We start from the raw sequence: 22590 nt of genomic DNA on the forward strand, positions 1-22590 counted from the left end.
GACTTCTGCAAAAGTGAATCAATAGGCAATTATACACATCAACTGAAAATTTTAATTAGGCCTAACAATGTATTTAATTTTCTCTACCAACCGACAAAATTCGTTTACTAGCTACAGCTAAATGTCTTAAAACCCTTATGTGTTTTTAAATAAACTAAAACACACACACACACACACACACACACACACACACACACACACACACACACACACACACACACACACAAATAAAAATAAATAAACAAAGAGTCTGTATCAGCTCAGCCCCATTTGGGCTGCATGCAACATTTAATTTCATGCTACGCTGACCATCATTCACTTCCATCTGGTACTCTCCCTCTCCCAACTGCCTTGTGGTGTTTAATCTAAGTAACAGGTGGGCTCTGCAAATGATTTTACTCATATTTTCCTAGCTGAAAATATGCTGAATTGGAATCAGCAGAAAAGGCTTACCTCTGGGGTTGTTCAGTGAAGCAGCTGTGGCTTTGACACCCTCACCACAGTGGCCCTGGTCAAACGGAAGACACTGTTCACCTGTCCCTGCAACCACTTCTAGGTTTTTAGCTGGATCCTTGGGCTCACTCAGCTTCCTAACTCTGTATATTCTCCGACTGCTTGTATCTGACAGATACAGAGCTTCATTTACCGGGTCCATTGCCAGATAATACTTATAGGCTGGGCTGGTGCTGTGGAATAAAAAACACATTTCTAAATCGTTTTTTTTTTTAATTTAAATTCATAAAATAATTGTACACAAAGTATATATAATAAATGTATAAATCAATGTATAATTCATTCATTAAATGTATAGTTAAATTATAATATATAGTTGTATCATTTTATGTATAGATGCTAATACAAAAAAAGCAAGCTAGAATATTAGAACTGGTCTTCAAATAAACAGTAAACAGTTAAACTTGTTTCCCCTTTCGGCTGCTCCAGTTTGGACACGTGTCCAACTTCTCATACAGCTCTTCATATGTCTTTTTCTTTGCTTTTGCCACATCCCTCTTCACCCGCTCCCACATCTACTTGTACTCCTAACTATCTTTCTTAACTCTCTGCCAATCCCAGTTCTGTTTCGCCAACCTCTTTCTCTTTATGCTTTCCTGCACTTCCTAATTCCACCATCACGTCTCTTTGTTTTCCTTTCTCTTTCCAGATGTCACACCAAGTACCTTCCTAGCTGTCTCCCTTATTACTTCTGCAGAAGTTGCCCAATCATCCAGCACCTCTTCACCACCACTGAGCCCCTGTCTGACCTCTTCCCTGAATCTCACTCTACAGTCTTCCTCCTTCAGTTTGGACCATCTTATTCTTCTTTCAGTCCTCACTCTCCTCTTCTTCTTCTTTATATCCAAAACCATCCTACAGACCACCATCCGATGCTGTCTAGCTACACTGTCCCCTGCCAACACCTTACAGTTTTCAATCTCCTTCAGGTTGCATCTCCTGCATAGAACATAGTCCACCTGTGTGCACCTTCCTCCACTCTTATACATCACCCTATGCCCCTCCTAATTTTTGAAATATGTATTTACCACTGCCATTTCCATTCTTTTAGAAACATTTACCACCATCTTCCCTTCCACATTCATCTCCTTAAAGCCACACAGTACCTACCCATCAACTACTCATCACCTCTGTTCCCTTCCCCAACATGGCCATTGAAGTCTTCCCCAATCACCAATCCTTCCAACTTGGTCTCCTGAACACACAACACATCTTCGCTCAATCATATCAGCTTCCTCTCTACATTTACCAGTCATAGTGTCATCACTTAAAGTACCAACTTTAACCTCCACTCTCCTACATTTCTCCTTCCCTGCTGTCTCTGTAGACATCTCTACTTCTCCTCCTTTGGCCAATTTCCACCAGTACCCTGTTGGCTAACAATATCTGCGGTCGTTGGTACAAAGGTATGAAATTCATGTTTGTGATCCGCATATTTGGTTCTGAATGTTTTATGCTGAATGCCCTTCCTAGTGCAAACCTCCACATTTATGCAACCACAATAGCTGGGTTTGTTAACAGTTAACCATCTAATAGTAGTAATTCTGTGGCTGTCCATAAATTCCACAACAGCAGTGTTTACAATTTGATGTCTGTGATTAAATAGTAATAAATCTACATTTAACACACACCATGAAGAAACCACAGACACTGAAACATGTTATAAATTATTATCTTGCACAATGCATCACATTCTACAAAGGTGCATATTCAAACTGTGGTTTATTATTATAATTTTATTAAAATAATACAGCAGTCCTGTGTTCTAGCCGAAATGACAACTATTCCCTATCTCGCTTTTATTACATAGCTTACAGTAAAGAAGAAATGTACTGGCACAATACCAATCAAATTAACTATTTTTATCTTTCGATTTCCACAATTTCTATCCAATTGTGTAGTAGACATGATCATTCGAGCAACTTATAATTAATTACACTTAACAACTTACACTTTCCTTCCCAAATCTTAATTAATTATCACCACTGATTGTTATTAACTGTAACATGTTTTCATATATGCAAATGAATAAATACTGCACAATTCTATACTTTAAAGTTAAAGTGAATTTTAAGTTTGAGGTAAGCTTAGACCTTATTGTGTGAATTAAAAGTTAAATAAATCCAAACACATTTACATTGCCTTCCTCTTTTCGTCCTTCCTGACAGCTCCATCCTCAGCATTCTTCTACTGATATACCACATGTTCCTCCTCTTCACATGTCCAAACCATCTCAATCTCATCTCAACCGCCTCTCTCACTTTGTCCCCAAAACATGCATTGTCTCTCTAATAAACTCATTTCAAATCCTGTTCATCCTAGTCACTCCCAATGAAAATCTCAGCATCTTCAGCTCTGCCACCTCCACTTCCTGTTTTTTAGTCAATGCCACTGTTTCTAAACCATACAACATCGCAGCTCTCACCACAGTCCTTTAAACTTTCCCTTTCACTCTTGCAGATACCCTTCTATCACAAATCACTCCTGTCACTCTTCTCCACCCACTCCACCATGCCTGCACTCTTTTCTTCACTTCTTAGACACACTCTGCATTACTTTGCTCTGTTGATCCTAGGCCCTTAAACTCATCCACCTTCTCCACCTCTTTTCTCTGCAACCGCACCACTCCACTATCCTCCCTCTTATTCATACACATGTACTCTGTCGTACTCCTACTGACTTTTATTCCCCTTCCCTCAATAACAAATCATGAATAATAACTAGTTTGTAATTAAAGGAGGCAAAATATGTGTAACATAAGCGAAGAATCAATGAGGCATGAATAACTGAATAAGTCTGAGAAAAAGGAATCTGGAGAGTGGAATCTTTTTTTTAAAAGGCTTCAACAAAGGGGTTCACTTTTGAAAGATCACAGTGCAACTTGAATGCATTTGGGGTGCACATCACAATGAAAGGTAGTAGACCAGTAGCCCTACTTCAACTGATAGTTTACACAAAGCAATTGCTCTGAGCTTTCCACTATCCCACTGAAAAACCTACAGGCAAGACCAAAATGGAGAGAATGTGCTATGCTCCAGCTGCACATAAATGCTCTGTTTAATATTCCTCCTTCATCTCTTGACATAAAAAAAACACATCCCTGGCTGCCATCCAGTTCTGTACTGTAAAAAGCGAATACTAAATAATCCCAGAGGGTCCTCTGCACCAACTGTCACCGTGTTCAGAAATATTGGCTTTAACAAATCCAAACAACTTCTTTAGGCATAAAAGAACCGAGTGCATAGATAAAAGCTACTATACAAACCAGTGGGTCACAGAGGTTTTGTAAAAACAAAAACACCACCCTTTCAAAAGCTGCTTCTACAAATCATCTCATTTGGGAACTCTTAATTAGGCAAACAGGTGCTGGTCCTGTCACTGTATTTCATACATCTGAGACTTGCTCAATGTTCGTTAACGGACAAACAGCTGTTGATATCTAGTGAAATGATGCTTGTCACAATATGTTTGTATTCACACAAGGACAGACTCTTTTTAATCCAAAACACTGTGATACCAGGTGCACTCCAGATATTTTGTTCCCTTCCAAGATGGTATCAGGTTTGTATCTCTCTCTCCTGCTGCTCACAAAGGCATCTCAGTAAAGTTGAAAATAGATTGACAGTGCACATCTGGCTAATCCTGTGGCTGACAGGGCAAAGTCCCTTGATGTGGTCCACAGCAGAGTTGCTGTTTACTTGTACTTGGTAGAAGATAAGACTTCAGGAGGACAAATTTAGGCATCATTGTTTTTAACTAAAATCAATCCCATGTAAATTATTCTTTTTTTTTTTAAAAAAAAACAAACTAACTTTTAAAAACAAAAATCAAAGTCACAAAAATCAAGCAAAGCCACATTTGGTAAATTAAAACCAGATAAACAATAGTACTGTGGTTAGTGAAATCTGATTTGACTGTATATTTATTTGATGACACGATGAAATCCTACCTGTGTCGGGTATCCCTGTTCCTGATGGTTATACATATAAGGAGAAAGAAGAAAAACGTTTTTCTTTTTTTTTTTTTTTTTTTTTTTTTTTTTATACATTTACATAAAGCCAGATATGTATACTTTCTATTTAATTTGCACTGTGATTATATATAAAAAAAAACTTGATGAACAACAGGTAATTGCTAATTAAAAAAAAAATAGTGTAATAATGCAGTGCTTTAGGTGGTGTTTTGATCTGATTATGTTTTTCATTTGCAAATAAAGTATCTTTAGTATAATTTCTGTTTATTTTCTAGTTTTAGTTTTGCTTATACTCTGTGTAGAAATATAGAAGATTGTCTTGCAATTACCTATTAATAAGTTGGTGGCAAACATGCAGGCAAAGGAACATATACTTTTTTAGCCTTTTCTTAAACAAAGAAAATGTCAGAGCAAAAATCAAAAAGGTTATTTTTACTTTAGTTCCAGAATGTTGTAGGTGTATCCACTTGGCAGGATGCGGCGTACAAAATTAAAATCACCAACGTAGATGCTGCCATCAGAACCACAGGCTAAGGCCACAGGAGCAAATAGTTTTTCCTCCAGAGCCAGGCCACTGCATCCATGGCAGGGTATGGTGCGATGGTAGCCATTTCCCATGACTGTTCTGATGACTGGAGGCTGCAGGGAAATGAAGATGTTCTCTCCATTTCCCTTGTGCAGTATACCTGGTCACATGGGAGTGGAGAAGTCAGCATGATTTGTGTGTGACCTGGCTTATTTTGAAAGGATCCTTTTTGACTTTTTTTTTTTTTTTTTTTTTTTTTCGGGGTGCCACACTTCAGACTTTTTTTGTTTCTGTGCAGTTCTTTCACAATTCAGTTAATTTATTCGGCAAATAAAAATGAATATTGCTATTGTATTTACGTTATACGTGTAAATTCTGTAAGTTTTAAATATAATTATACCTGCATAAACCTCTTTGTATTTTCCTATTTAAACTCAAAATATAATTACCTTATAATTAATCCATGGACACCAAAAGCAAAACAAATATCAAAACTAATAAATCATCATCTAGAAAGGCAATGAGCCTATACCTGTCAAACAGAAAAACTGTTTTTACACTGTTGGTTGCTCAGAATATTTTATTAGTATTTGAATGGAAGTTAAAAGGCATGGAGATGCTAATGAGGACTTCATAAAGATTAATATTTGTTGAAAGGCTGCCCTACCTGTCCCTATGGATAAGCTGCCACTATACTGCAGTGCATTTTTCTTAATTTTGGCAAATGCAAGAAACAGTACTTAGTCTGGACACACTGCTTGAGATTTTGATGCAAATACAATCTCATTCTTAAAACATTCTGAACAGTCTAGGAGAATGGGGAGACATTACAGATACTTATCTGTAGGATCAAATTTATTTTGACACAAAGAGCTATGAGCGTCAATCTATTGTGGTTAAAAACAAGTGCAAACTAAGAAATACATTGACATAACCCTAGAATAATAACTATCAAAAGCATACTGAAAACATACAGTATAAATGGTATATTAGACATATATAGCACATATTACAATATAGGCTCTCAGTTTTGTAGCTCTTTGTCACATTAAATAATCTGCTATCACATTAAGTAATCTGCAATCTGCTGTCACTCCATATTTTATGCTGTAATATATTTTTTCCTGAGCAAATCCACAAATTAAACTTTAATAGACTGTCAAGTTTTTATTATAAGCTATCATAGGCTTTATCATCATATGCACCGGTGGCCCAAACCACTATAATTAGACTAGTTGCATACAAGCATGAATACTATATATATATATATATATATATATATATATATATATATATATATATATATATATATATATATATATATATATATATATATATATCAATATAATTTTTTTTATTTTAATAAAACATAATTAAGCTTGAATATTTGTACATTTAATTGTCTTTCTAAGGGGTTCAATAATTTTACTAGTTAGGATTTTATCTGCATATTAATTGTTAATGTTAACAAAGTTACTAACTGTAACAGAAGCAGACAGTGTACAATCAGGTTCCTGCATTTATTACCACTTTGCAAGTTGAGAATGTGATGCTTGTCCAAGGTCCATCCGCCTAAGCTGGAGCCCATCATCTCAAAGCCCTGAATTACTGTCGTCCTTCTCTCCCAGAGAATAAAGTCTGGACAGGATTCATACTCATATCCCACAGACACTGGACACACACACACACACACACACACACACACACACACACACACACACACACACACACACACACACACACACAAGTTTGTATCAGATGGGTCTGGCAGAATGCTGTGCATCTTAATCAATGAGCCCACACACTGTGATTAACTGCTAAACTGTATGCAATTTCAAAACAACTATGGACTCCATAAACTGCTCTTCATTTTCAAATTAATGGCTGTTTTTCCAAGTTATTATTTCAAACACACAACATTCTTCTTGAAGATTATTTAATGCATGCTTAATCATTTAAACATGATGTAATTGGTATGGATGGAAGTATAGTAATGCCTCTTAAATCACCTGATCCATCAAGATGGAGACAGAAACAAACGTGGAAATAAATGTTAATATTAAAACCCCACCATTCAAAAAATACCCAGCTGAATTTTATTTTAAAGTACACATTGATCAAAAGGTTAATTTACAGAGCTAAAAATGGAAGGAAGGAAAAAAACAGGCAGGTGTTTCGAAAAAAAAAAAAAAAAAAAAAAGTTCAAAATATATATATATATGACTGTGATGATCATATTGCTGTTGTAGTCCTCAAGATAATTATGCTGCTCTGTGTGAGATGTTTGCAAAATACAAATAAGGAAAGCATTGGAAGATGAAATATTGCAAGAACAAAAGAGAGAGACATGTGTGATGAAAATAAAAGAAATGAGTATGAATGAACACAAGAATCAGACTAGGGCAGAAAGCAATTAGGAGAGAAAAGTGCAACAGAAAAAAAAAGAGAGAGAGAGAGAGAGAGAGAGAGAGAGAGAGAGAGAGAGAGAGAGAGAGAGAGAGAGAGAGAGAGAGAGAGAGAGAGAAAGAGAGAGAGAGAGATGTGACAGACAGAGAGAAGACACTATTGAACTTTGGCTTTGAGATTATGTTGGATTTCTCTAAACATAGTGAAAGCCCCCTTGAGGGACCTTAAACTAATTGAAGTGTAAATTTCTCTGCCTGAATAACTGACTCAAATATCAATTTGGAGCAAAGATTCCTTCTTCAGACGTGTTGAACTGAATAGTAACAATCAAGACTCTGTAATCAGACACTTTTAAAAACACCTGCACCTAGTGATATTACAACACGCGATGAAATGACTGAAGAGTAGCTGGATATTAGAACAATATTCAGGACAATGACACCAATTTTCCACTTGTGCTTAAGGCAATGCACCCAACAACAAACACTCACATTCACAATAAAAATGTCTTAGTAAGAGCAAACATCTACATAAGGTGTCACACAGGGTTGTGATACAAATTTTCCACTTGTGTTTCCAATCACATTACAATGCAAGCTATTAAATGATAGATGAAATGCTTTTAGATTGTTATACTGGGCTTTCATACACATCCACAAAAATGGTGATAAGAGCAATAGCCTGTCCAGTATAAAATGATGAGATAAGCTTCATTAGTGCTTTATGACAGTTCAAGGGTGCGGTTGCAGATCAAAACACAAAATGAAGCGTGCAATCATCATAAAAGTGGTAGAAATATAAAACTGACCTCTATATCAAATGGAATGAGAATGATCAGTGAGTTACAGCAAATGCTTACATTATTAAATAAATAACTTATATAGCTTAAACTCAAGCATTAAGCTTTTAAGAGTGTTATTTATTAACAGAGAAATGAAATAACACAAAGACACCACAAAGTTCTCCAAAAAACAGAAGTTAGCACTCAGTTCTATGTTTTAGACACCCATGTTCCATTAGCCTAGGCCATTCCTCTGAATTTATAGCAATTGATATGCCCAGTATAGCTTGCATAATCTTCATCTTTAATTATTAAAAGTATAAATGTAGTAAAGAAATTTATGAAAAATTGAAGCAAAATGCACCAAACTGCATTAAATGCTTGAGGATCCTACTCAAGAGATGGAAAGAATAATACAAGCTGAAAAATACTTTTTGCATTTGTAATAATGTACTTCTTAGAAATATTTATTGTACATTTTACTGTTTTTGTTTCATATTGTTACCTTTAGATGTTTTTAAATAAATAAATAAATAAATAAATAAATAAATAAATAAATAAATAAATAAAAAACAAAGATGGCAAATACATAAGCGATGCAGAATGCTCACCAGATGCTTTAGTCAGGCCAAACACCTTCTGGTCATAGATATCGGTTTTGTTCCATGACAAAACATAAACTAATTCTGGGGCAGCTGGAAACCATTTTTGATACTTCCTGCCTTCAATAACAGCAGATACATGCAGCTTTCTGAGACCTGGTGGAATGGAAGCGTGTGAAAGGATGACACGCAGCAGGGACTGATAGCCAGCAGCACGTGTGCTGAGATAGCTGAGCTTCATAAAGCTGTCTGGAATAGTGATTTTCTCCTGGACAGCCTGGAGTGAAACAAAAACAGTTAGGTATCAGAGTCTGTATAATGAAATAAGCTTGGCCTCTAAATACAATCATAATTATTTATTTTAAGCACCTAATTTTGACAAGGGATGTTATCAACTGACAATAAAGTGTATTTGAACAAGGCAGGCCGTTAATCCATTCTGACAATCAGAGCCCCAAAAATGTATATTTTGGTAGAAAAAAAACAGACTCTGACAGATAACCCCCTGGCCTCTCTGGTTGACTCCACAGGGACCCTCAAACCATAAAACAATTCACTCTCGAAACTCGGCCACAGTACGTCTGTTTGTGACACACACACATATACAGACACACACACCAAAAGGGAGCATTCTTTTATTAATTAAATGATAAATAGAATGTCCCACTTCACATGACACAAACATACATCTTGTAGGTATCTTCTCCTGCAAATAAACGAAAAAATAAATAAACGAAAAAAACCCAACTAATCAACAGTCAGACAAGTCAAGCAAGCTCGCTCATTCGGCTCAACCGGAAAGGCTCAGACGCCCGGGGCTGGAAGGTCCCTTAGAACCGTGCTTAGAACAGCCCAGCAGCGACTCTTAAAGACGAGATCTCAAATCCTTTTTGAGATCTTTCAGAAAGCTTTATCTTCAAGAACAACACCTGCTCTGATCTTCAGGAGAACCTGGAAGAACATCTGACTCCCTCCTAACCGACTCTTCAAAGATTTGCGTCTTTCTTGGCCGGGGAGATGCCTCTTTTATAGAATTAATAAAAGGTTATACTGTCTGTTCGGCGGACAAACAGACCAAATAAGTGTAACGTTAATTCCATTTCCGTCAATTCGACTTAATTTAAATATTTAGGAGTAACTATAACCCGTTATAATTACTTAATTATAACGCTTTTAATTGCTTAATTGCTTTTAGACATTTAGGAGTCTCTAGTTGTGCCTACAAAGAATACATAGCACAAATCTCATTTCTATTTTGCAGTGGTGGGCAGTCAGGGCCAGCAAAGCCTTCTCTGCTGGCCTAAACACAGAAGCACTGAACTACATTTACAACCTAAATACTTATATTTTGTATTAATTTATCCCCAACAGTTTATTATCTTCATTTTGTAGTGGTTTTTTTTTTGGCTGCACTGCTTCCAGTACGTGTATGTGGATGTTAGATTTTTTGTCCAATCAGATTTTAGCCTCTATGTGTGTCAATCTAATCTGCCAACGGCTTTCTCAGTCAATACTGCTGGCGTTTTTACCATAATCTCCTTAAGAATTAGCTTTGTTTCTTTACCCAATCAGATTTCTAATTTGCCTCACAGGTCCAGCTAGCTGGCCCAGAATAGCGTCAGCATATTTCCTTCCTCTGATTGGTTGGTCAGAGGGAAACTGTTACAGCCAAGTTCAACTGGCAAAACAGGTCTGTAGCGCGCTGCACACATTAATACATCAGAGTTAGACTTTTTTTTGCCTACTGAGGAAGAGAAATTGATTTGATTTGGACATTCTTAGAAATAAATTTTCAAGAAAAGCTAGACATTGTAAGGAGAGGTCGGCCAACCCCAAAGCTAGCTAGCTTGTCTCAGCCCAGGAAAGGGTTTGTTCGCCACTTCCAGACCAGTGAATATGAGCGCTACCACTGGTTTTCAGCCTCTGAGGAGTGGTGCAAATTATGAGTATGCATCTCTGGTGAGTAGATTGTATTTTATAAAATGTTTATGTTTTTGTCATGTTATTAGACAAATATTGATTCTGAACTGCTCCAAATAACGTAGGTGGCACAGTTGCCCCTCTCTCTATGTAATGCCACGCATTGTTATATTGTGTTTTTGTATAGTATTGATGGCTTCTATAATTGCGACGTGATAGTAGTGGTATTAAGAGGTGGATTTAGTCGGGTAAGTCCCCACTGAAGGCCCAGGTACCAAATGCACAACCCGCCACTGCTATTTTGCCACTTCTCATCTTTAATTTGAGTGCACAGTTAAGCGAACTAGACACTTTTTGTGTCAGACCTGGGCTATGCAGAGTAACCTGCACAAAACAAATTAAGCTTACTTGTAGCTCTGGGATGACTGGTCCCCGTAGTGCACATTCCCCTGTGTATCTGGTAAGTGGTGAAGGCATCAAAATTGGATAAGGGCTGATGAAGTTCCTCACATCACAGGATTGGAGCACAACCTCCTTATCAGTCATGACCACATTGTCCAGCACCAAAAAATTGTTCCAAGGCAGCCATACTGTGCGTCTTTTTGTGAGGAAAGGCTGCCTCTGGAACACCAAGGTCACAGAGACAGCTCCTGGTGCCACAAGGTCAAAACTAGACATGCAAGACAGAAAACATACAAATAAGTATATGAATGAAAAAAAAGTATTTAACTTCTTACTTAGAGATTAAACCAGATTCTTCTGGATTGTTTTATTCAATAGAGTAGAAACATTTATTTTACTATATTCATTCATTCATTTTCTCCCGCTTATCCTTAATTCGGGTCGTGGGGGCAGCAGTCTAAGCAGGCCCCCACCTTCGACTGCTGCCCAATCCTCACAGCACCGTCCCTTACGGTCCCTCCTGCAGGTGGTGAGCCCACGGGAAGGCGGCCCCACGTCACTCCGACGTCACGGACCTTGATATATTACCCTCGTAAGGGACCCCCGGAGCATAGAGGGTTAAGGGCCTTGCTCAAGGGCCCAAGAGTGGCAGCTTGGCGATACCGGGGCTTGAACCCCAGACCTTCCGATCGGCAACCCAGCGCCTTAACCGCTGGAGCCACCACTCCCCCATATTTACTATTTACTATATTCATCTTACTTATTAGCAAAAAATAATTACAAATTGACATAAAGCATCTTTTCTGTACATTATTATATTTACAGAATTTAGCAGATACCCATATTACTAGTAAATGTTCTTTAGTCTGTATACTAGACATGAAGGTCATGTTACAGACACAAAAATTTCCCATTAAACATAAAATTCTAATATTTAATACAAACATTTAAATTAACTATGATTCATTCAGGTTGACATTTATTAGACATTGAGACATGCACATATTGATTTAAACAAAATCTAATTCAGACTGAAATGGAAAATGAAGTCAGAACAATAAAAAAATTCCATCCAAGTTCCAGTGTTACCTGCCATCTTGCCGACTGATGGTGAATCCATACAGCGGGTGCTGAAGGAAGGTGATATTGACTCCAACCAGAGGAAAACCATCCACTGTCACAACTTGCCCTCGCACCACAGCCACTTGGCTAGATCAGAAGATTTGAAAAAGCTGAGTTTTTACCAAACACCATTTTGATCAAAGTGTCAGTGAAAATGATGTTTCTTTTTCTTTTCTCTGTTTTTTTGCTTTAGAAAAATAACTAAAAATGTAAATTAGCTGCTTCACTTAGAACTATAGATAAATAAGGCAGTGCATTATGTGTTATACATACACATGTAGGATTAAATGGATGAATGAATGAATGAATGAATGAATGAATGAATGAATGAATGAATGAATAAAACAAGAAAGAAAGAAAGAAAGAAAGAAAGAAAGAAAGAAAGAAAGAAAGAAAGAAAGAAAGAAAGAAGGAAAGAAAGAAGGAAAGAAGGAAAGAAAGAAGGAAAGAAAGAAAGAAAAAAAGAAAGAAAGAAAGAAAGAAAGAAAGAAAGAAAGAAAGAAAGAAAGAAAGAAAGAAAGAAAGAAAGAAAGAACACTGTTCTCCACAAAACCTCTGAAGGTGTCCTGAGTTTCTTGCAGCACACCTTAACAGCAGATTATTTAAGTCCTGTAAGTTTCAAGGATGGGTCTTGATGGAGCAGACTTGTTTGTACAGCACAACCCACAAATGCTCGATCAGATTGAGATCTGGGGAATTTGAGGTCAAATCACCACCATGGAGTCTTTGTCATGTTCCTCAAACAATTCCTGAACAAATGGCATGGACTATTATCCTGTTTAACTACACAGCAAGCTTCAATCCACTATGCATTCAGATTTTTTAGCATAGCCAGCATTCACTTTATCCTACATTAAAATTTTTGTAGGATCGGACTAAATGGACTAGCCTTTGCTCCCTATGCATTTCAATGAGCCTTGGACTTCTTGTACTACTAACAACTACACTGCAGGGAGACCGCACAGGTTCTGCCATTTTGGAGACACTCTGACCCACTTGTTTAGACTAATGCATCTTTACCTATGCCTGACTTCCACATGCATTTCTCCTGCTTCCATCAAATCAACTTTGAGAACAGATTGTTATATCTCCCCCTTGACAGTTACCAGGGTACAGATTTTCACTATTATTCACTTCACGTCTTGAGGTTTTAATGATATGGTTAATCTATGTGTTTTAACCAGGATGGAAGCTTTGAAGAAATCTTTTTCGGACATTTGACTTTGCCATGTCTATGACCCTTATCTGTAGCAGAACAAATAAAATACCACCAAAAACTGAATATTAATTTCATTTGCTATGCCTGTTGGACTTTTTAATCAACTACTAAAGAAATAAACAACTTTTTCTCCCAAGTTAAAATTGTGTATTAATGCATTAAACCCAGTCAAGACCTCAGCACATCATGGCACGTTGCATGACAAAATATTATTTCAGCAAGTAAGTTTGAGATGACTAAAAATGATGAATAAACCTATAGAAAAATGTGTTTCAAAGTGTTGTGAGTAGAATGATTCAATCCAGAAGCAAGGTACTGCTCTTTTGAAATCTTTTCAATGTATTTCCAAAGACAATTCTAGCACAAATGTAACAAATGTTTCCAGGATCGTTTTATTTGGTTTCTTGATATACCGTCTAACTATAAAGACCTTCAAAAAAATAATGATTTCTGTGTGAACAGCAAGACTATGTGCCCACAATATTCAGATTTCTAAATGCATTTTCTCTCCTTGCTCATTTGTTGTGTCCTTGTTTTGTTCCCCAATCAAAATTCCCCACCATTTACTATACCACAGTAATCTTTAGTCACCTCACCTTCACAGCCTAAAATAATTGTATAAAAAAATTTCTTATTAGCACAGTTTAAGATATATAAAGTAACAGTATCAATCTTATGCAAAGACCTTTATAGTAATCATTTTTCTTTCATGCATAATGCATTTTCATTTTCAAATCCCTTTATTGATATTCATTCTCGTGTATTGTTACTGCATCTAATTTTCTGTATTTGAGAACAAATTTGTTTTACAAAGTAAAAACACCACAAATTCAAACAATACAAAATACAACCAATGTAATAAATTAATATATCTGAAAACTAATGCAAATGGACCTGGGTCATCTGTTTTTTTTAAACGGTCACAAGCTAAACAGGCGGGATAAAAAACGGGATGTATTTTTGTAAATGTGTAAGAAAAAAATCTCTACACCCACCAATTTGCATAACAACTATTAGTGCCCAACATAACTATATATTGTATTTGTTGATTTGGTAGTAGGTGTAGTAGTATGTTTAAAGAAATGCATTTTATTCTTTTTCAGAATATCTCCCTCTAGGCTTGAGGAGAGTCTTTATTTAAGGTTTCACAGTGACTATACTACTATACTATAAACCATAAGGTACCAGCAGCGACATGGTCAAGTATTGGCTAAAGATGGAGGGGGCAGCAGGTGCATGATGCTACTAATTTGCATTTGTTAGTGTTTTTGGTAAGCGTGTGTGCTGAAAGGAAAGTAACATAGCTGGCAACACATGGAAACACACACAGAATGCACTATATGTACAGAGAGTGAACTCAAACAGGGCAGAAAGCTGCAAAACAACAATGACCTTCTTCAGTTTAAAGAAAAAGCTTGGTGATAAATAAATGAAATAGTCAAATATTGCCAGACTTTCAAGTCTTCCCACCCATGCTAGGAATGTATAGTGGTACCAAACCCCAAGGTGGAGGTTCACCAGAATTTATTGGTGCCAGTCATCAATTCCAGAAGCTGAGAACAAGGCAGCAGATAGCAAACTACAAATGTTAATGCCCTCCACTGCTAACTTTTACCTGTGTATGTGTATTCAGCACTGAGCAAAATGCATGCATTTCTGGCTATTTGCTGGACAGTTGGTATTGCTTCACACTTACATGATCTACCTATCAGCAGCCCAGACTACTAATTTTCACAATTACATCATCCATCATACCATACTGGTACCTAAAAATTGTTATGAAAAGTTTTGATAAACTGGTTTTAAGTCACCTTGAAGCAGGTCTACCACCTACATTAGACTACTAAATAGCATTTCGTTGCTAAGCACCTGTACAGTATATCCATCCATCCACAATTCCATTTCACATCAAATTCCAAAAGTGTGAAATGTGACAGGTGAAAGTTTTTGTTGTTTTATTTTGATGACCATAAACTATAAGTTTAATAAGTTTTTTTACAACTACATGTGGTCTACATGTCTGAAGCATATTGCAGCAGCTCTTGTAAGAATGGGACTAAAGTTCAATTTTACAAATTGACAAACCCACAAATTTAAACAGTTGTAATGTAATTGAACAAATGTGTTAACAGCATTTTAGCAATTAATTTAAACTTTGCCAGCCCAAATAGAAATTTGTTTGCCTATTTAGTTTTTTCGCCGTCACTGACTAATGTAAAAAACAGTGTTAATTATATGTAATAATAATTACAGTAATAAATATCTTTACTTATAACTATAAATGAATAAATAATTTTGAAACATATCTTGTTTTAAATCATTAGGGTATTGTGGTCAAACTATTTATTTATACTTATTAATGGCAAAAAAATAATACATTAGCAAAATTTTTGCATGCTGCAACAGATCTTTCCAGTGAGTCACTATGAACTAAAAACTCATCTTTACTCCCTTCCTATGCCTAGCATCTGACAAAAGCCTATAGTGTGTGCAACACTCCAACGGGTTAAAATCCATAATTTGCAGATAAAATAAACAAGTTCAAGTTATTTGACTTGCTCACACTTTAGAAATCAGTTATTCTAAATAGGCTACCCCAAAAACAATGGCAAATGAGAATATATAAGGTTACAGTCATCACACAGGAAAGTTGGAAAATAAATAACTGATTCCACAAATATAATTAGAAAAGTAAAGTTAACACTTTGAAGTGTTGCTGAATGTTCAGTACATTATGGTGTGGAATAAATTTTGGTATTCTTGGTAAAAATTAACAGAATCATGTTATGATTTCTCAGAATATATCAGAAATAAGTATCTGTATTGTGTTGAACTTTCAAAGACATCTAATGGTCCTGTTTCCTGATGGACTATAGCCAATTAAATGAAGCTTGTAGAATTCCTAGTGTTTGGTTTCATGATTTGCTTTTTTTTTTCTTATAGCACAACAAAATAATGTTTCCATGCCCGCTGATGATTAGAGAAGAATATACTGTTAAAAGGTTTCTTTATGCATTTTAAATAAGGTGTTAAATGTTATAATAATTGTGCCATAGAATCAAGGAACTGATTTCAGAGAAGTGGGATAATGTACATTTAAACAGCTGTTTACAAATCGCACATTTAAACAGCTGTTTAACAGGAGCAAATAGACTATAGACTCTGACTCATTTGGTGTGTGAAATATTTGCAAAATGTAATAAAAATCTATATCAATAGCAATAAACATTATATTATAAATATATATATTTTTATGGGGTTTTTTTAATAAATGTTTTACAATTAAATAATGTTAATGTTGAACCAGATGACATACCGGTAGAAACATGGAGATGTTTAGGAGAGATGGCAGTGGAGTTATTAACAGGATTGTTTAACTATGCAGACCTGGAGTAACTACAGGGGAATAAAGTTGATCAGTCACACCATGAAGTTATGGGAAAGAGTTTTGGAAGCCAGGTTGAGAAAAGAGGTGACCATCTGTAAACAACAGTATGGTTTCACTTCAAGAAAGAGCACCACAGATTATATATTTGCTTTAAGAATGTTGATGGAAAAGTATAGAGAAGGTCAGAAGGAGTTGCATTGTGTGTTTGTGGATTTAGAAAATGCATATAACAGGGTGCCAAGAAAGGAGTTGTGGTATAGTATGAGGAAGTCAGGAAGTGTCAGAGAAGTATGTGTATGCAGGACATGTATGAGGACAATGTGACAGCGGTGAAGTGTGCAGTAGGAACAACAAACTGGTTCAAGGTGGAGGTGGGATTGCATCGAGGATCGGCTTTGAGCCCTTTCCTGGTGGTGATGGACAGGTTGACGGACGAGGTCAGAGAGGAGTCTCCATGGACTATGATGTTTGTGTATGATATTAGTTAGTAGGCGTAAGACAGAGTACGTGTGTGAATAAAAGGAAGGGCAGTGGAGTTGTGCAGTTCAGGGAGAAGAGGTGGAGAAGGTATAGGAGTTTAGGTACCTGGGGTCAACTGTGCAAAGTAATGGAAAGTGTATTAGAAAAGTGAAGAAAAGAGTGCAGGCAGGGTGGTGTGATTGAGATGGTTGGGACATGGGGTATATCGGTAGAAGAATGCTGAGGATGAAGCAACCAGGAAGGAGAAAAAGAGGAAGGCCAAGGAGGAGGTTTATGAATGTGGTGATGAAAGACATGCAGGTAGTTGGTTTGAAAGAGGCAGATGTAGAGGACAGAGTGTTCCTCTGTGGGAAACCCTAATCGGAGCAGCAGAAAGAATAAGAAGAATTTATGTTATGTTATTAACATAATTTTACCATCATTATAACATTATATTTAATGTTTTGCTTGTGTCTGCTGCAGATGTCTTCAGTGCAGCAAGGTAGATGTAACCAAGAGTGAAACCCAAAACAAAAGTGGCATTTAGATACACTTTCAATAGCATAAAAAGTAGTTTAATAAAACTAATTCTTTACAAGCACCATGTTAAAAGAAACTTTTATTTATTTGAAATTATGAGTGTATACAATGATTTGGGTATATAAGGAGATTTGGCAAAACACTCAGGTCATTCTGTAGTCAGAACTTCCCACACAGTCTCTGTGTGTCTTTATTGCCAGGTACAGTGATTCTTTTTGTAAACAGGTTTTATGCTGATCATGTTGTGTAATCACCTTTTATTTGTTTTAGATTTGACATTTGTTTATTGATTACTGCCTGGCAAAAAAATTGAAAATTCTTGATTAACTCTATTGAAATATATTATTATATATTTTGACATTTCCTGAAATAATTTATATCTGGTTGATTATGTAGTCTGGTGTTACCGCAAATTGAGGACCAGGATAGTACATACAGAAAGCTCATGAATGGATAGAGCATTGAGCACAACGTCTAGGACCTTCTAATTCCTGACTATCACTGACAGCAAGGTTTAACAAAGTGACTTAATCAACTATTCTTTAAGCACTAACAAGCAATGAGTGGCCTATTATATTATTAAAACTAATATTAGTTTACAGTTACAGTATATCCTTTGATTAAGATTCAGACTGACGAGTTTGTGTCTGTGAGCATGTGTAGTGGCTATCACTGACTTATTAAGCTTTAACAAAGTGGCTCAATTAATTATTCTTTATGCATAAGCAAGCATTGAGCAGCCTACTTAAAGAATATTAGTTTACGGTCATATCCTCTGACTAAGATTCGGACTGGCTAATTTGCCTCCGTAATAGGTATAGTTGGCCAAGCCTCTAAGAGGCCCCAGGTCCATAATAAATGATTAATTAAAAAGACAGAATGCTTAGAATAATATATTAAAATGAAAGAAATACAACCAATAAGGTGATCAGTTTGAATTAGATATAGTCAACATAAATCTTTACTACAAATTGGATTCAGTTTAGAGGTTAAAAATTAGAGTCATGCTACAAATTGCAATCTATTTTAGTAATCTTTTACAGCAGCGAGAAAAAGACCAACACGCAGGATACCTTCACCCATGCCAGTGTACGAGAACTGCCCCATGCTGTCTGCCTGAAGCTCTCAGTAGTAAAGTATGTCCATAGACTGTTTTATCTTGTGCTACAGCAATAGTATGGGTGACACCCATAGCTCGGCTTGGGTAGAAGGACAGGAAAGGGCATGGTTAAATGCCAGCTGTGGATAGAGAGGAGTTACTCTGGAAATACTATGTGTATTTCTCTGCTCTTTTAGAAACTGCTGAGAGAGAGACATAGCTGGCAACACACACACACGCACACACACACACACACACACACACACACACACACACACACACACACACACACACACACACACACACACTCACACACACGCTCTGGAAAGCATAAGGGAAAAATAAATACAAACACAAAGCTTTGCCAAAAGTCGCCTGTCTATTAAGTCCTCTTTCCAACCCCTTAGTGCCAGGTTGTGGACACAAATACAAAACAATCTTACTTTATGTTGACAGTATGTGTGACATTCTATAGACAGTGAAGAGCTTTAACAGTGTGTTATGCATGTGTGAATACTGATGTTCGTGGGAGCGCACACACGCGCACACGCAAGCACACCTGCCATCAAAAGGCATGTCTCCATGCAGAGTGTGAGTGCTAGCCTTGCCCAAAAGGAAGCGGACTCGCTGAAAGAAGGTGTTCTTATACAGGGGAGTCGAATCTGACTGGCTTCGAGTCTGCTGGAGCAAAGTGAGTGGATCAGGAGCTCCTTGACAGAAGTGTTTATTACTGCAGCTTGACTGCTGACAACAGTCTGGATCAATGCAGTCAGTAAGACCATCTGTAACACAGACAGAAACACAGTCAACAATCAATGATAATAATACTTTTGATATTTTTTTACTTTAGCTTGTCTCTTTTTGGGACACTTTTATTCTGTAAACAATACTCACTGCAAGGCAGCACAAAAATCTGAGCCACCAACAAGATTTAAATGAGTATATACGAAATTAGTGCAGGTGAAATTTTCTGTTGCATGTCATGCAAATTGATTTCTCATGACCTTAGCACAAATATTTGTTCTTGAATAAAAGATAAATAGAATCCATTCAAATGCCAACATTTCCATTTCTTTACCCCTTAGTGCTGCAAATGCTCTTTTTAAATGCCAATAAGCAGGAATAGTCATAATGGAAATAACAGCTTTTGTTCATGTCATAATGGCATATTTAAATCCACATTAGCAAAACTGTGCTCCCACTAAGAGAAAAAAATAAAGTTTAGAGAGCAAAGAAGTATTTTCAGTTTAAGGTCATCCGCCTTAAACTGAAAGATTGTAAACAAAAGCAATCCAAATGCAAATTATGATGATTATGATGACATTATTTCAGAATTGTTCAATTGTTTATATATTGTTCTCTAATTTTGATCGCCAGTGTATATATATATATATATATATATATATATATATATATATATATATATATATGTATATATATATATATATATATATATATATATATATATATATATATATATATATATACAGTGAGGAAAATAAGTATTTGAACACCCTAATATTTTGCAAGTTCTCCCACTTAGAAATCATGGAGGGGTCTGAAATAGTCATCGTAGGTGCATGTCCACTGTGAGAGACATAATCTAAAAAAATAAATCCAGAAATCACAATGTATGATTTTTTAACTATTTATTTGTATGATACAGCTGCAAATAAGTATTTGAACACCTGAGAAAGTCAATGTTAATATTTGGTACAGTAGCCTTTGTTTGCAATTACAGAGGTCAAACGTTTCCTGTAGTTTTTCACCAGGTTTGCACACACTGCAGGAGGGATTTTGGCCCACTCCTCCACACAGATCTTCTCTAGATCAGTCAGGTTTCTGGCCTGTCGCTGAGAAACACGGAGTTTGAGCTCCCTCCAAAGATTCTCTATTGGGTTTAGGTCTGGAGACTGGCTAGGCCACGCCAGAACCTTGATATGCTTCTTACAGAGCCACTCCTTGGTTATCCTGGCTGTGTGCTTCGGGTCATTGTCATGTTGGAAGACCCAGCCTTGCCCCATCTTCAATGCTCTAACTGAGGGAAGGAGGTTGTTACCCAAAATCTCGCAATACATGGCCCCGGTCATCCTCTGTGCAGTTGCCCTGTCCCATGTGCAGAAAAACACCCCCAAAGCATGATGCTACCACCCCCATGCTTCACAGTAGGGATGGTGTTCTTGGGATGGTACTCATCATTCTTCTTCCTCCAAACACGTTTAGTGAAATTATGACCCAAAAGTTCTATTTTGGTCGCATCTGACCACATGACTTTCTCCCATGACTCCTCTGGATCATCCAAATGGTCATTGGCAAACTTAAGACGTGCCTGGACATATGCTGGTTTAAGCAGGGGAACCTTCCGTGCCATGCATGATTTCAAACCATGACGTCTTAGTGTATTACCATCAGTAACCTTGGAAACGGTGGTCTCAGCTTTTTTCAGGTCATTGACCAGCTCCTCCCGTGTAGTTCTGGGTTGATTTCTTACCTTCCTTAGGATCATTGAGACCCCACGAGGTGAGATCTTGCATGGAGCCCCAGTCCGAGGGAGATTGACAGTCATGTTTAGCTTCTTCCACTTTCTAATGATTGCTCCAACAGTGGACCTTTTTTCACCGAGCAGCTTGGCAATTTCCCCGTAGTCCTTTCCAGCCTTGTGGAGGTGTACAATTTTGTCTCTAGTGTCTTTGGACAGCTCTTTGGTCTTGGCCATGTTAGTAGTTGGATTCTTACTGATTGTATGGGGTGGACAGTTGTCTTTATGCAGCTAACGACCTCAAACAGGTGCATCTAATTTAGGATAGTAAATGTAGTGGAGGTGGACATTTTAAAGGCAGACTAACAGGTCTTTGAGGGTCAGAATTCTAGCTGATAGATGGGTGTTCAAATACTTATTTGCAGCTGTATCATACAAATAAATTGTTAAAAAATCATATATTGTGATTTCTGGATTATTTTTTTTAGATTATGTCTCTCACAGTGGACATGCACCTACGATGAAAATTTCAGACCCCTCCATGATTTCTAAGTGAGAGAACTTGCAAAATAGCAGGGTGTTCAAATACTTATTTTCCTCACTGTATATATATATATATATATATATATATATATATATATATATATATATATATATATATATATATATATATATATATATATAAAAAACACTTAAATTAGCACTTTATAAGTTTGCTTTGTAAAAATGAAGAGTTATAGTCTGATTTATATTAAGTTTAATATCTAGTTTGCCAGTGTAGATTTATTCATTACTAAAAACTCAAAGCATGTTTGTATGTCGCTCTGGGTTAGGGTTAGGGTTAGTTTGTTTTAGTACAAGAACAGTTTTATTAGCTAATATGAAAGGCGGCAGAATCTACTTTTACATTACCGAACGTTGGTGTATAGATGTCACAGTGCTGAATAAATACTGCAGCCCAAACTTAGAATCACTGCAGGAACTTCTTTTATTTATTCTGACCGGAGTTTACATCCCACCGCAGGGCAAAGTGAGTAATGCACTGCAAAACCTGGCAAAGCAAATATCCTGTTTGGAGCAAAAAAAAAAATCCAAATTCTCTTTTTATTATCCTTGGAGACTTTAAAAGAGCAAAAGTAACACTTGAACTTCTAAAATACA

General features: G+C 36.6%; 1 protein-coding gene across 5 annotated transcripts in view; it reads right to left on the bottom strand.

The window, feature by feature from the left end:
• Nucleotides 1–22590, bottom strand: part of LOC310736587 (teneurin-1-like) — a 257458-nt gene that overhangs the window by 36198 nt on the left and 198670 nt on the right. For all 5 annotated transcript variants that reach the window (XM_083560159.1, XM_083560158.1, XM_083560157.1 and 2 more), the window contains 8 exons: nucleotides 19510–19732; nucleotides 12213–12332; nucleotides 11130–11391; nucleotides 8811–9078; nucleotides 6540–6683; nucleotides 4923–5172; nucleotides 4463–4483; nucleotides 454–686 (listed from right to left, as the gene is read on the bottom strand). In XM_083560159.1, the coding sequence (XP_083416285.1) occupies nucleotides 454–686; nucleotides 4463–4483; nucleotides 4923–5172; nucleotides 6540–6683; nucleotides 8811–9078; nucleotides 11130–11391; nucleotides 12213–12332; nucleotides 19510–19732 (1521 nt within the window). The remainder of the gene's footprint in view (nucleotides 1–453; nucleotides 687–4462; nucleotides 4484–4922; nucleotides 5173–6539; nucleotides 6684–8810; nucleotides 9079–11129; nucleotides 11392–12212; nucleotides 12333–19509; nucleotides 19733–22590) is intronic.

Source organism: Silurus aristotelis (assembly GCF_946808225.1).
Source record: "Silurus aristotelis genome assembly, chromosome: 14".
NCBI lineage: Eukaryota > Metazoa > Chordata > Actinopteri > Siluriformes > Siluridae > Silurus > Silurus aristotelis.